Source organism: Myotis davidii, unplaced genomic scaffold, assembly GCF_000327345.1.
Source record: "Myotis davidii unplaced genomic scaffold, ASM32734v1 scaffold304, whole genome shotgun sequence".
NCBI lineage: Eukaryota > Metazoa > Chordata > Mammalia > Chiroptera > Vespertilionidae > Myotis > Myotis davidii.
In genome coordinates, this window is record NW_006297661.1 from 843,394 (window position 1) to 859,813 (window position 16,420).

General features: G+C 35.3%; 1 protein-coding gene across 1 annotated transcript in view; it reads left to right on the forward strand.

Moving 5' to 3' along the window:
* The first annotated feature begins 1,656 nt into the window (after positions 1–1,656).
* Positions 1,657–16,420, forward strand: part of TTC6 (tetratricopeptide repeat domain 6) — a 47,937-nt gene continuing 33,173 nt past the window's right edge. The window contains exons 1-6 of the mRNA XM_015570204.1: positions 1,657–1,666; positions 2,082–2,242; positions 11,568–11,702; positions 12,898–13,047; positions 13,839–13,979; positions 15,739–15,852. Of these exons, the coding sequence (XP_015425690.1) occupies positions 1,657–1,666; positions 2,082–2,242; positions 11,568–11,702; positions 12,898–13,047; positions 13,839–13,979; positions 15,739–15,852 (711 nt within the window). The remainder of the gene's footprint in view (positions 1,667–2,081; positions 2,243–11,567; positions 11,703–12,897; positions 13,048–13,838; positions 13,980–15,738; positions 15,853–16,420) is intronic.

A 16,420-nucleotide genomic window follows, 5' to 3' on the forward strand; every position in this document is an offset into this window, starting at 1 on the left:
GTTGGGTTAATTTGCATATATTCACTCTGATTGCCTGGTGGGCGTGGCTTGGGCGTAGCGAAGGTATGCTCAATTGGCATCTTTGTCTTTTATTAGTGTAGATTATATATATGGGTATGTGTGAAAATTCTTCAACATTAAAGATAACTGTTTTTTAAAAAACAAAAGACTGCCTCACAAGCTTTTCTTTTTACTTCTTTGTATTCCACTTGCTGTGGTAACTATTTTTTAAACAAATATGCTTTCATTGATTTCAGAAGGAGGAAGGGAGAAGGAGAGAGAGAAAGAAACATCAATGATGAGAGAGAATAATTGATCAGCTGCCTACTGCATATGCCCTTCCAAATGCAATATACTTATATATTTTGGTCATGTGCAACCTGGCATGTGCCCTGAACAGGAATCAAACCATGACCTCCTGGTTCATGGGTTGATGCTCAACCACTGAACCACACTGGGCTGGGCTGCTATGATAATTCTTAAGAAAAACATGTATTAGGAAATATTTCTGCAAAATTTCTGTATTGAAGAATGGCAGGGGATAAACACCAGAAAGGAGTGTTATTATGAGCTAAGTTTCTGTTTATTAATCAACAGGTGAAAAAATTGCAAAAGGCAGTAAGAGAGATAACTCGTGCTATCCACCTTCAGCCCGATCAAATCGAGTTATATATAATAAGGTATTGGCATAGAAATCAAATTCTTCAAGTCCTCTCTTGATCCTACCAGTGTCCTTTTACATTTAATCTTTCTGCGGTGGCCAAAACCCAGCTACCAAGTCAGATATAGTTATTGGTTTTGTTAAGCTTGAACTAATTTATAATATAAGATAACCAGATCTTTCCCTTTGCTCTATCCTTACATCAAAACACAACTGTTTCATGTTTTAAATTATGTCAAGCTTCTCCACATTACTGGTTATGTAATTATTACAGGGCTCATGAAAGTAGGATAATATTTTGAACAATTATTTGATTGTGTCCACAGAGGTACCAAATGTGAACCTCAGCTAATTCAGTGGGGGGAGGGGGGGGAGTGACACATTGAATTGTATTTCAAATGCCATAGAGTTTTCTATAAAGAGAGTCATTGAACATTATGATTTATCCCCCCCCCCCCCCAATGTTATTGTCTCTAACTCAGGAAATGGACATATAGATACAGGAAAATTGACTAGAACAGTGCTTTCTGATAAGGGCTTGCTTTGTTTCTAAACCCTTGAACCACATTTTAACAATTTATGTAATGCCTTTCCACTTTTCTGTACCTTGAGCTGTGTTTATTTATTTTATTAATTTTTTAGCAACATAGTTTAACATTTTAAATACAGTAATTGCAAAAAGATTTGAGGTTTTTCTTCTTTCACCTTCATATTTCCTAAATTGCTTTCTCATCACATCTCCAAACTAATTGGTTCATTTAGACAACATAAAATGTTTATAATTTTCACAATGTTTTTTATCATACATATTTAAGTATACACAAATGTGTTATAATTAATATAATTACAAGTAACTTGTTATAAGAAACTTTGTTGTGGAAAAATTCTTTTTAACTTCATAGAATTAAAAAGGCATTATTTCTTCCAGAGGACAATATCTTCTTAGGATGAAATGTTATGATCTTGCAAAGTTCACTATTTACCAAGTAGCAGAAATGAACAAAGGTAAATATAATTAATGCAAAATTATAATTGCCTTAACTTAAAAGTAAATGCTTCTTTAAAATTTTTATGGTATTTTCAAAAGCTATGCATAGATAGCTTGAAGGGTTCACTTGAAAATCCAAGTTAGATTTTTGAAACTTTAAAAGTTCCATTTCATTTGTACATAATCAATTAGTAAAATGCTTCAAAACAGTGAATTTTGTGAGAGAAGTTATTATAGGAAATACCAGGCTTACACTTTTATTTTTTTTTTGTTTGTGTTGGAATGTCTTATTGTTTGTTGATAGTAAATAGATTTTAGTATCATATTGATTTGTTAACTCATATTAAAATATAGATCATTGATTAAAATATTACATGTATTCTAAATCCCAGATACTTGGCAAAGTATTGATAAGCTTTCCTTTTATTTTAGGTCTCATTGAGATGAGTCCTATACAGCAAGCACTCATTTATTCATTTTGTGAAAACCATGACAAGGCCATTCAGGTGTTGGATGGGGCCACTTTGAATAAGCCTGAGATCAACATAATTATTCTATTAGCAAAAACCCAAATGAAGGCCAAGAGAACCAAGGTACAAAATCTTGAGTAAGCTTACTAAGTCTATTAATGGAATTTTAATATTTTGCTTAGAATGACTGCTTGCATATCTTTTTATAAAACTAAATTATATCATTTATTTATTGATTCTTTTGTTAATTAACATTTAGGTTGTTTCTTTTTATTATTTTTCCCCATCTTCAGAGTAGGGCTCCCCTAGCCAGTTTGGCTCAGTAGATAGAGCACAGGTCCTAGGACTGAAAGGTTCCAGGTTTGATTCCAGTCAAGGGCACGCGTATGTGGTTCCTGGCTCTTACAGGGCCCTGGTTGGGGCACCTGCAGGAGGCAACCAATAGCTGTGTCTCATATCAATGTTTGTCTCTCCTCCTCCCTTCCACTCTCTCTAAAAATCAATAGAAAAAATCTTTGGTTAGGATTAACAACAACAATAAAAAAGTAGGGTTACTAAAAATATTCTTTTCCTGTCTTCTGTTAACACGTGGAATAGTTTCCTAGGACTTCCCAGGAGTGGAGTTGTTGGTGTGTAGAGAATGTGAATGCCTACCTTTCAAGCTAATGATACATTGTTCCGTAGGATTGTATCAACTTATTCTCCCACCTGCAGTATGAACGTCCTGCTAATCTATATCTTCTATAATAATTGGTGTTGTCATGTTTTATTTTTTGTCAGTTTGGAGGAGAAAGACCACTCCTTGTGGTCTTAATTCACATTCCTTAGTTTGAGCACAGATTTAACTTCTTTATATATGTTTATTAGGCACTCATATTTCCTAGTCTATCAATTTCCTATACACAATTTTTATCTTTTTCCTATCAATTTTAAGCATTTTAAAACTAAATTCTTTTATTAATTCTTGGTTGGCTATATGTTTGATACATATCTTCTTGCAATTTGTGGCTGTCTTATTTATTTATTTATTTATTTATTTATTTATTTATTTATTTATTTCATAGAGGAAGGCAGAGGGAGAGAGAGATAGAAACATCAATAATGAGAGAGAATCATCGATCGACTGGCTGCTTCCTGCACACCTATTGGGAATCGTGCCCACAACCTGGGCATGTGCCCTGACGGGGACTCCAACAGTGAGCTCCTTATTTATTTATTTATTTATTTCATCATGCCTTTTGGCAAAAAGTTCTTAATTTTAATGTGGTTGAATATATCTATGTTTTATTTTGTTGTCATGACTTTTAAAAATATTGTTTAGAAATTTCTTCCCTACTTCAAGGTCATAAAGATAGTCCTATATTTCCTTCTAAAAGTTTATAAGTTTTACTTTTTCCATTTAAGACTTTACCTTAAATATGTATTTTGAGTATGAGACAGGATAAAATTTCATTTTTACCATATAGATATTTGTATATCATTATCATTTATTGAAATGTTCTCTTTAACCCAAAGATCCAAAGTACAACATCTATCATATTACGTTTTTATATTTGCATGGATCTGATTTTGATATCTCTATCTCTATTTTGTTCCTTGGGTCAATTTTTCAATTACTGTCCCAAGAGTATGATGTCTTAATCACTATAGCTTTATTGTAATTCTTGATATCTGGTAGAACAGGTGCCTACACAGTGTTCTCCAGGCAATTTCTGGTTGTTATTGGGCCTTTACTTCTTCATATACATTTTAAATTGAGCTTGTCAAGATCCATTAAAAATTCCTTTGGAATTCTGATTTAATTTTATTGAATCTCTAGAATATTTCAGGGAGAGGTGACACCTTTATGATATTGATTCCTTTCAGAAATGCTACTATATTAACTTTAATCTCCACTCATGCCCTCATTGCTCTGCTAGAAAACTGGGGTAACCTTTGATTGCTTCAGTGGATAGAGCATATGCTATCAATAGTGATGTTCTCTTGGTTCTATATTCTAAGTATCTCTCAACTCTACTTCCTCTCTTGATTTTTATGGTCATCACTCTAGTCAGAACATATTTATTTTATTTTATTTACTTTTATTTTATTTATTAAATTGATTGGGATAATATTGGTCAACATGAACATATAGGTTTCCTGTGTGGGTTTCTATGTTAGAAAATTGGTATACTGCACCTTGTGCCCACCACCCAAAGTCAGATCTTTTGTCACCTTGTATTAGGACCCCCTTCACTCCCCACCCCTACCCTCTGACAACCACGACACTGCTGTTTGTGTTCATCAGTTTCAGGTTTATATCCCACATATGAATGAAATCATATGGTTCTTATTTCACTTAGCATAATGTTCTCAAGGTCCATCCATGTTGTTGCAAATGGTGCAATTTAATCCTTTCTTATGGCTGAGGAGTATTCCTTGTGGATATGAACCACATCTTCTTTATCCAGCCCTCTATCATGGGACACTTTGGTTGTTTCCATGTCTCGGCCACCATGAATAGTGCTGTGATGAACATGGGGGTGGATATATCTTTGTGAATACATGATTTTGACTTTTCCAATATATACCCAAGAGTGGGATTGCTGGGTCATATGGAAGCTCTGTTCTTAATTTTTTGAGGAATTGCCAGACCCCTTTCCATAGTGGTTGTACCAATCTGCATTCCCACCAGCAGCGAATGAGGGTTCCCTTTTCCCCACAACCTCTCCAACACTGTTATTGCTTGTCTTGTTGAACCTTTGTCGGAGGTACTATTTGCAGATATCAACTCCCATTTGGTTGGCTGCCTCTTTGTTTTGCCAGTTTCTCTTGCTGTGCAGAATCTTTTAGTTTGATATAATCCCATTCATTAATTTTTTCCTTTACTTCCCTTGCCTTTGGGGTCAAGTTCATAAAATGTTCCCTATGACCCAAGTCCATAAATTTGGTACCTATATTTTCTTCTATGTAACTTATTGTTTTGAGTCTTACATATAGGTCTCTGATCCATTTTGAATTGATTTTTGTAAATGGGGACAAGTGTCATCCAGTTTCATTTGTTTGCATGTGGCTTTCCAGTTTTTAAAGCACCATTTATTGAAGAGACTATCTTTACTCCATTAAGTGTTTCTGGGTCCTTTGTCAATTATCTGTCCATATACGTGTGATTTTATAGCTGGGCTCTCTATTTTACTTCAATGATCTGTGTATCTTTTTTTCTGACAATACCATGATGTTTTGATTATAATAACTCTGTAGTATAATTTGAAGTCAGGTAGCATGATACCTCCAACTTTGTTCTTTTTTTCTCAGGTTTACTTTGGCTATTTGAGGTCTTCTGTGGTTCCATACAAATCTGATGATTTCTTGTTCTATTTCTTTAAAAATGGCTTTGGGATTTTGATGGGGATTGCATTAAATCTGTTTGGTACTATGACCATTTTAACTATGTTGATGCTCACAATTCATGAATACAGGATATTTTTTCCATTTTGTTGTATCTTTTTCAATCTCTATTAATAATCCTTTGTAATTTTTAGTATATAGGTCTTTCACATTCTTTGTTAAGTTTATTTTTATGTGTTTTATTCTTTTGGTTGCAATTGCAAAAGAATTTTTTTTTAAATTTCTTTGTTCTGAAGTTTTGTCGTTAGTATGCAGGAAGGCAATGGATTTTTGTACATTGATTTTGTATCCTGCTACTTGACTGTATTTGTTTATTGTTTCTATTCGTTTTTCCTGAAGTCTTTAGGGTCTTCTATATACAGAATCACCCACAAAAAGTGACAGTTTGACTTCTTCCTTCCCTATTTGAATGCCTTTATTTCTTTCTCTTGCCTTATTGCTCTGGCTAAAACTACCAGCACTATGTTGAATAAGCGTGGTGAGAATAGACATTCTTGTCTTGTTCCTGATCTTAGGGGAAAAGCTTTCAGTTTTCGCCATTGAGTATATTAGCTGAGGTTTTATCATATATGACCTTTATTATACTGAGGTACTTCTATTCCTATTTTATTGAGTGTTTTAATCATAAATGGATGTTGTATCTTATCAATGTTTTTTCTGCACCTATCCTATCTAATAATAGACAGACATGGTAATTGACCGTACCTTTGCTACACCTCCCATTGGCTAATCAGCATGATATGCAAATTAATTGCCAACAAAGATGGCGGCTAATTTGCAAACTGCAGGCGGGGCCAGCAGCGCGCAACGCTGCCCACGGGACCCAGGACCCGGATCCCTGACCCAATGAGGTGGAGCTGGCAGCGTGCGATGCTGCCCACGGGACCCGGGATCCAGATCCCCGACCCGGCAAGGCGGGGCCGGTAGCGCCCGTTGCTGCCCGGGGGATCCGGGCCCCGGATCCCTGACCCAGCGAGGCAGGGCCAGTAGCACCTGACACTGTCAGGGGGATCTGGGCGAGGGAGCAAAGCGGTGGAGAAGGGAGAGAGCCCAGGTGGCAGAGAAGGGAGGGAGCCGAGAGCTACACGGTGAAAGGAGGGAGCGAGGCAGTGGAGAAGGGAGCAAAGCCTGCCTTGATGGGCTTTGTTCCCTTCTCTGCTTCACTGTGGTCTCAGGAAGCCCTATTCTTGCAGGAATCTTCCTGCAAAGGGCCTCTAGTTGATAAGATAATATGATTTTTATCCTTTCTTTGATTAGTGTGTATTATGTTGATTGATGTGCAAATATTAAACCATCTTTGTGCCCCTACAATGAATCCCACTTGCTTGTGATATATTATTTTTTGGATGTACTGTTGTATTTGATTTGCTAGTATTTTGTTTAGGATTTTTGCATCTGTAGTCAAAAGAGATATTGGTATGTAGTTTTATTTTTTTGTGTTATCTTTGCCAGGTGTTGGTATCAGGGTTATATTGGCCTCATAGAATGTGTTAAGAAGTATTGCATCTTCCTCAATTTTTGGAAGAGTTTGAAAAGTATAGGTTTTAATTTTTCTTTGAATGTTTTGTATAATTCACTGGTAAAGCCATCTTGTCCTGGATTTTTGTGTTTTGGGGAGGTTTTTGATGGTTGTTTCAATTTTCTCACTGCTGATTGGTCTATTTAGATTTTCCAGTTCTTCATGATTTAGTCTAGGAAGGTCATATATTTTTAGGTGCACCCATTTCTTTTAGGTTATTGAACGTGATGGCATAAAGTCTTTCATAATATTCTAGTATGATCCTTTTTATATCTGTGATGTCTGTGGTGACTTCTCTCTCATTTCTGGTTTTGTTTACATGGATCTTTTCCCTTTTTTCCTTAGTGAATCTGGCCAGGATTTTGTCAATTTTATTAATCTTTTCAAGAACCAGCTCTTCGTTATATTGTTTTTTTTGGTATAGTCTTTTTGTTCTCTATTTCATTTAATTCTGCTCTAATTTTTATTATTTCCTTTCTTCTGCTGACTTTGGGTTGCTTTTGTTCTCCTTTTTCTAGTACTTTAAGATGTAATGTTAGGTTGTTTACTTGGGATTTCTCTTGCATCTTAAGCTAAGCCTGTAATGATATAAATTTCCCTCTTATTACTTCTTTAGCTGCATCCCAGGGGTTTTGATATGTTGTGTTATCATTCTCATTTGTCTCTATGTATCTCTTGATGTCATCTTTTATGTATTCTTTGATGCAGTCATTTTTTAGTAGTATGTTGTTCAATCTCCACATATTTGTGGGTTTCTTTACTTCCTTTTTGTAGTGGATTTGTAATGTCAATGCATTGTGGACAGAAAATATGCTTGGTATAATTTCAATCTTTGAATTTGTTGATGTTAGTTCTGTGACCCAACAGATGGTCTATTCTTGAGATGTTCCATGTGCACTGGAGAAGAATGTGTAATCTGATGTTCTGGGATGTAATGTTCTGTAAATGTCAATTTTGTTCATTTGGTCTAGTGTGTCATTTAAGGCCAATATTTCTTTATAGATTTTTTGTTTGGTTGATCTGTCTAGACCTGTCAATGGAGTATGAATGTCCCCAACTATGATTGTGTTTTGATCTGTTTCTCCCTGTATTTCTGTGAGTAGTCATTTTATATATTTCGGTGCTCCCTGGTTAAGAAGTGTTATGTATTCTTGATGTAGTGTCCCCTTTGTCATTATAAAGTGTCCGTATTTGTCTCTTGTTATCCTGAGATCTATTTTGTCAGATATAAATATGGCTACACCTGCTTTTTTTGTGGATGTTATTTGCTTGGAGAATTATTTTCCAGCCTTTTACTTTGAATCTATCTTTTTCTTTGCTGCTTAAATGTTTCCCTTATAGGCAGCATATGGTTGGGTTTTGTTTTTTAAATCCACTCTGCTACTCTGTGTCTCTTTATTGGTGCATTCAGACCACTTACAGTTAGGGTACTTATTGATGTATGAGGATTTCCTATCTCCATTTTATCTTTTGTTTTCTGGTAGCTCTGTGCTTCCGTTGTTTCTTTTCTTTTATGTTTACGTCTGCTGTTTCTGTTGGGTGGTATTCCATACATCTCTCTTCTGTTTTCTCTTTTTTTAAGCACTATGTCCTGGACTAGGGACTTTTGTGTGTGGTTGACATTAGGTTTATAAGAAATAAAGTTGCATATACTGTAGTTTTTTTTCCCTTTTGAGTGCATCTTGTATGTTTTTGTTGTCATAAATTATCTCTGTTTATGCCGTAAGTTTTTTTTTTTTGTGATCTCCCTCGTAGTGTTGTGACCTTATATTCTTAGTTTCAGATAGAATAACTCTCTTGAATATTTCCTGCAGTGGAGGTTTTTTAGTGATAAAATCCCTCAGCTTCTATATGTGTGGGGACATCTTTATTTCTCCTTCATATTTAAAGGATAATTTTGCTGGATGTAGTATTTATAGCTGGTAATTTCTGTCTTTTAGACGTTTGAATATTTGTTTCTACTGTCTTCTGGCTTGTAGAGTTTCCACTAGGAAATCAGATGAAATTCTGATGGGGTTTCCTTTGTAAGTCACTTCCTTTTTTACCCTGGCTGCTTTGTGAATTTTTTTCTTTGTCATTAATTTTTGAGAGCTTCATTATCAAGTGCCTTGGAGGGGGTCTCTTTGGATTGAGGTAACTAGGTGTTCTGTTTTCTTCTTGGATTCAAGGATCTAGTTCTTTTCATAGAGTTGGGAAGTTCTCATCCACTATTTGTTTTATTAGACTCTCCATTCCATGCTGCCTCTCTTCCTCCTCCACATGCCTGTGATTCTGACATTACTTTTGCTGATGGAGTCAGAGAGGTCTCATAGAGCTTTCATTTTTCTTTATTCTCAGGTCTCTCTCTTTTTCCCTCTGCATCATTTCTTGATTCATAGCTCTGATATCACTAGCTCTTTCCTCTGTTTGGTTCTGTTTTCTATGCTCAACAGTTTACTCTTAACCTCTTTAGTTGCATGTTTCATTTCCAGGATTTCTGAATGATTCTTTTTTAAAGTTTCATTTTCCTTGGTGAAATACTCGTTTTGTTTATTGATTTGTTTTCTGAGTGTACTGAATTGCCTGTCAGTATTTTCTTGCACCTCTTAGAGTATTTTCAGAACTGCAGTCTTGAAGTCTGGACGTATGGAATTATATCAAGTCTGCTTTCTGAGGATTTTTTTATTTTCTTTATGTCACATAATTCCATGTGTTCAGTTGTGCTTTCTGGGGATTTTTTATTTTCTTTCTGGTCATCGTCATTACTGTGGTTCTTCATTTATTTGCTGTCCTCCTTTGTTTTTGCATTTATCTCTAAAGAGGTCTTTCTACTATTCAAGTAGATGGCACTGAATTGCAAGATTTTTTATCTCTGTGCTCTCCCAGATTTGAGCCTTGGAGGCTTCCATAGGACAGTATCCACAGCTGCTTGGGAGTGAGGTTTGTTTTGCCCACCCCTGACCTCCATGGGTTCTGCCCCAACACCCCCTCCTCCCCCCAGGGACCAGTCACAGAGGGAAACAGCAATTCTACTGCAACAGTTCTCAGGTTACAGATAATATGCTCCTGGAGCCAATTCCAAGGACAATGGGAGGTGAGTTTTGGGAGTCTGTTCACTCTGTGAACACTGTTCACTCTCACTGCTCATGGGCATGACTTGGATACTATTCTCTGGCCTCTTGAAGTTTGAATTTCACCCTGCAGGGGTGCCCTTCTGCAGCTCTCTGTTCCTCCTGCTGACGGAAGTGCCTGCTACCACCAGCTTTCTCCCCTGAGCTTCTGGCTGCAGGGCCGCATCTGCGGACAGTCTATGCTTTCTTCCCTTCTAGGTTCCCCATTTATCCCCCAATGCCCAGCTTTAGGTGTTACTTTGCTTGAGTTATAACAACAGTGTTGCACCCTTCCAAGTGTTCATCTACACAGCAGCTGTAGTGCTGTTTTCAGAATGTAAATAAATATGCCTTACCTGCAAGCACCTAAGAGGTATTGAAAAGACTTTTCAGAGCAATGAGAGAGTGATGGACATCAGCTAGAGGAGAAAGCAGGAGGAAGTGAATATGTATTGTTTTACATTTAAATGAGAGGAAAGACTTTATGGACTCACAGAGACAGTGAAGGGGCAGAGATCCAAAAGAGGAACGACATTACAGGTTGTACTCAGGTCAGGCAATGGGGTGTAGGGCACAGCTTGAGTTAGCTCTGAAAAGATAAAGAAAGGAAACCATTTGAAGACAGGAGAGAAAGAGATGGAAACGGAGGAAGGAATAGATATGAAAAGTTAAAAGGAGGGAAATTGAGGTGATGATTTTTCTTATGTCCAGGTCAAATGTTGAGAGTGGGGATGGAAAGATGGATGCTGCGGTGGGATATAAACATGTGGAGAAAATGCTAAATTTTTTAAATCGACACTTAGCCTACCCAAGTTAAATCTCACTGTTTCTTTTGCAATGTAATAGAATTAAGAAAATGGGCTAAAGGGTCACAGGATTTTTGGTTTCTAAGATGTACTTCAGTTCGCTCATTTTGAAAAGGCATTTCTATCTGAAAATGTGAATTTTTTTCATTAATGCCTTTCAAGTATTTTGATTAAATAGTTTAAATGGGTGATTTTTGATGTGGGTTTATTTTCTGGTGTCAGGGGAACTCTATTAACAGCACAGCAGGACAAAACAAAGGCTGAGTAAAACCACATCAGATATTATCATTGGAGATTTTCTACTACCTAAAAGCTGCCCAGTATTCCTTTCAGGAAAATTATAGGAAATTGGTCATAAACCAGTCTACAAGTTTAAATATGATTTAAGACTACAAGAAAATAATCTTTAGAATTTAGAAAGCGTAGTTCCAAAAGTCCTCATGGATAGCCTGCTTAAGCACTGGCTCTAGGATCGGCACCTCGTGGGATGTGCTGCGATCAGGTAGGCAATGGTCTTCTCACTGTGTACGGACAAGATCTGTACGTGAGTAGGGCTATGTGTTCAGGATTCCTTTTAACATTAAGGTTGTCTTGGTAAGTAAACAGCAGAAAGAAAGGTTCTCAGCCCCTCTCTCTTTACCCTGTAGGAAGCTGTGAAGCTGTTTAAAAAGGCGTTGGATATCTGTTCTCATTCTGAGAGAGGACCACATGCCGTAGAGGCGACAGTGGACTGTCTGTATAACTTGGGTCTTTGTTACATGGATGAAGGCAACTTCCAAATGGTATTTTGTATATTTAGCAACTTAGGTTACTTGTGATTTTAGAAAATGCTTGCATTTAGTTCTATTTCAGAAGGTTACTTCTATAGGAAGTGACCAGTACAGAGTAGACCAATGCTTCTTATAAGGTGTGGCTTGTTACAGACAATATGTATCCTACAATACTACTGCATTGTTTTATTTACCCAACATGTTTTATTTGATGCTTATTTGTCAATAGTATTGTAAAGACTAAGGTATGTTTTTCACCAAAACAACCTAACTGTAAGAAATTATTATAGCAAAATAATTTCATTACATTAATATAAATTTACCTATTAAATTTAAGTACTTTAAATTGAGTGATTCATTCTAATGTAGACTAAGTGGAAATGATTAGCACACTGATTTCTCTTAATGATGACTAAAAATTCAAAGATTGAAACTGGTTATTTAAATAGCCAGATTATTTTTGAAAACCAGTTGAGTCAGTATTTACATACTTATTCAATATTTGGCTATTTTACAGAAGCCTCCATTTCACAATTGTCCAATATGTAAAATTATTGTTATTTTCTAAAGGCTAATGTTGAATATTTCACAACTGTATCTTTATATACACACACCATTCCTATCCTTTTATTCTGAGGAGTGGACAGTGTCTAAAACTTGCATCTCAAACTTTGAAACAGAGTTGCACTTGATTAGTTGTTCTTAAGAAATTCTAATAAGTATAAGATTGATTACAAATCTTTTCCATGTTTTTAACCCTTTTGTTCAGCCAGCATTAAAACTAACTTTGCTCTACAATGTTGGGGAAAATTTTGGGGTTCTATCATTCTGAAATTTCATAGCTATGCATCTGCTATGAAATGTTTGGGCCCCTTGGAAGACAAATGTGCTGGTTGTGATTTCTTTGAAGGAACACAATGTGAAGAATAATGATTAAAATTACACACAAAATTACTGAAATCTAACAACTTGGACTGTACAGACATTAATCTGGGAATAAGGGGCTAATAAGTTATAATACTAAACCTGACTTATTAATAAATATTACTTTTGTTTGCTCCACAAATTTCACTGGGGAAAATGTATTTAAAATGATCAGAAAAGATGGAAAACTTTCAACAACAGCTATATACTGTAATTATTAGCATTATAAATTAATAAATTGTGCTCATTAAACCATTTGCTTTATAACAATATACTCTTCTAGGCTTTTGAGTCTTTTACCAAAGCTGTGAAAATAAATCCCAGTTTTGCAGAAGGCTTCCATCAACGAGGGCTTTGTAAAGTAAAACTTCACAAGGATAGCTCAATCCTGGATTTTAATCGTGCAATTACCCTCAATCCAAAACATTATGAGGTATTTAAATGAACACTTCTGGTGATTTAGAGATTATGTTATAGATTTGCTAAAACTATTAAATCCTTCATATGTCATTGTTATTAGCAACAATTGATTACTTATACCTACTTTTCATATAATTATTTTAATAATGCATATATCTGTATTTCTCTTTGAACTAAAAATATTACCTCCAACAGGAATATTATATATGTGTCTTATAAATTGTGATGTATATAAATATTGTTAATATTTTAATGTATCTATTTATATTTTTATATACTATGTTATTAATTTTATTTACTTCTTGTTTTGCTGTCACATTTATTTCTTACTTTTAAGAGACTAAAGAGATAACACAAATTCAATAGGTGAAGTTTTATTGAATCCTGATTTTAAAAGTCTATAAATGTTAAATATGGATCAAATATTAGATGTTTCTAGGGAAATACTATGTTCTTAGATATATTATGGTAGTGTGATTGTACAAAAAGAATGTCTTCTTCATAGGAGATGCATACTGGAGACCTGCGGTGAATTGTTATAATGTCTACAACATATTTTTTTACAGTTCAGGGAAAAGTAGGTACAATAAATATTGCAAATATATTAATAATTATCTAATCTAGGTGGCAGATATATGGATGTTCGTTGTACTATTTCAATTATTCTGTATGTTTGGAAAAAATACTACATTTTATTACATCTTTGGGTGACATAGATTTGTCCAAACTATCATATCCTTTGGTATAATTAATGCTTTGACTATAACACACATTCCTGTTTTCCTCTTATCTTTCTCTGAAAAGGCATATTTAAACCGAGTGGCCTTCTATGGTTTGAAAGGCAGATACTCCAAAGCAATCTTGAATTGTAACGAGGCCATCAACATTTACCCTCAGAGTGTGCGGGCTTACATCTACAGAGGCGTTCTGAAGTACCACAACAGGGTCGGTGATTTCCTGTCTTGTTTACAGAAAATTTAGAGTGGGTGATGCTTGGATGCCAGTAGGGACACACCTCCTGCTTTAATCTGTGAGAGAAGAATCGCCATAGTGTTAAGGGCAGAGCTGCATGGAACACCTTACACTTTCAGGGTACTTCAAAAGGCTTACAAAATAGTGGGGTTTTTTTTTGGACATTTACATTTTAAGTGGCACATTATTTAGAAAGTCATATATTATTCATTGTAAAGAATTTGGAAAATACAAAGGGAATAAAGAAGACTAAAGTCACCTATTATCTCACCATCAACTGAAAATTTCTGAGAGCATTTGTTGTATTTGCATTGTCTTTTTTTTTATATTTAACAATATATATTTATATATATTTTCTAAATCAGTACATTCAGTTCTAACTTGTTTTTTCTTCACAAAAAGAACTCTTACAATAGTAGACTTTCTAAAATAAATACTATTAAAATAGAACTTCAAAATAAATATTCTATACAAAGGGGACCTTCTGTGGTAACTTTGTTGTGGGGTGAGAAGGGGCTACAGTGAGGGTGGGGAGTAAGTCAGAGGTGAAGTGGGATGGGAACCTCGGGCAGCTTTCCTGTTTGTAACAGGAAACCAAACTGCAGCAGTTGCATTGTCTTTTTTTTTCTAATAATATATGGTATATATTTTCCACAGTGGGATTATGCTACTTATTTAATTTGTGTTGTGCCTTTTTTCTCACACTTAACCTTTAAAGATACCATATTTAATGACTGAATAATATTCTATCATAGTTTATTTTTTACCGCTTGATTGTTGGAAATTTGAGTTTTTAATTTTTTCACTATTTTACACAATACAGTTACTAGTATACACACTGAGAACACAGTCATTGCTTGAATATATAGTTGATTCCTAAAGAGAAGTTAGTAGATCAAAAGGTGTGAACAGCAGCACTGATATCTGATACTTCATGGAATACTTTATTTTTCCAACTTTTCTGTTCTGAACCTTTTTTGTAGCTATTTCATATGAAATATTTTGCAAATAATACCTTAAAGCAGTGGTTCTCAACCTTCTGGCCCTTTAAATACGGTTCCTCATGTTGTGACCCAACCATAAAATTATTTTTGTTGCTACTTCATAACGGTAATGTTGCTACTGTTATGAATTATAATGTAAATATCTGAGATGCAGGATGGTCTTAGGCGACCCCTGTGAAAGGGTCATTCGGCCTCCAAAGGGGTCGCTACCCACAGGTTGAGAACCGCTGCTAAAGCAAAGCTAAGACCTTGTATTTTGTATTAATCCATGAAAATTACTATCTATAGAAATGGATGACACAAGGTATCAGAGAAGCATCAAAGAGGAAGCAAAAGAGACTGTAGGTAGAAAACATGACGGTTATGGGATCTGACAGTATGAATGACAGAAGCAGGCAAGCTCTGGTGAATGTTTGCTGGAGGAATATGGCTTGCTTGTCTTTTACCAATAAGAAGTGTAATTTTCTCAACATTGGCAATAAGATAATCATCTAAATTAAAATTCTTTATATATTTAATTTTATTTGCAAGTAACAGAAACTATAATAATAATTCCTACCAAGAGATTTTCTTAATTAACTTGGTGAAAGATGAGCTTGATTGTCTTAATATCACAGATGCTGCACAGAGTGTTCCAAAAACTCTGATAGAATCAATAATTTCTTTTACAATTAAATGTCAGTCCATTATGACTAACCCTTCTCACCTAATTATTTTTTCCTTTGCAGACTTATAAGCTAGCGATTGCAGATTTAACTACCGCTATCAACATGGACAAAAACAGTTATGTAGCATTTTATAACAGAGCATTGTGTTACACCAAGATAGGTGAACTTCAGATGGTAAGATGACCATTTTAGTCAACAAAATGTTAAAGCATTTGTAAACATATGTAAAGCACGTGTAAAATACTTTTTATTATCTCTGTGTAATTTTGAAAAATAATTCTTGTGGAAATATGCACCCCCCCCCCACCACACACACACAACTTGAGAACCCAAAGAACCATTTCAAAGGACATTATTATTTTTATTAGTGCTCACAAAATTGTCTTATACAATCTCAACAATGTCACATGAAAAATTGATTTTATAATGCTTACATAAGCATTTAAAGACATATATAAATTAAAATGCATTACATAATTCTCATTAGGGTAAATGTTTCTACTGATATACCATTTGCAGTACTTTTTTTAAAATTAAATCTTTATTGTTCAGATTATTACAGTTGTTCCTCTTCCCCTCCCCCCCATAGCTTCCCTCCACCCAGTTCCCACCCCACCCTCCACCTTTACCCCCCCACCATTGTCCTCATGCATAGGTGCATGATTTTTGTCCAGTCTCTTCCTGCATCCCCCACACCCCTTCCCCCCACAAGAATAGTCAGCCCAATCCCTTTCTATGCCCC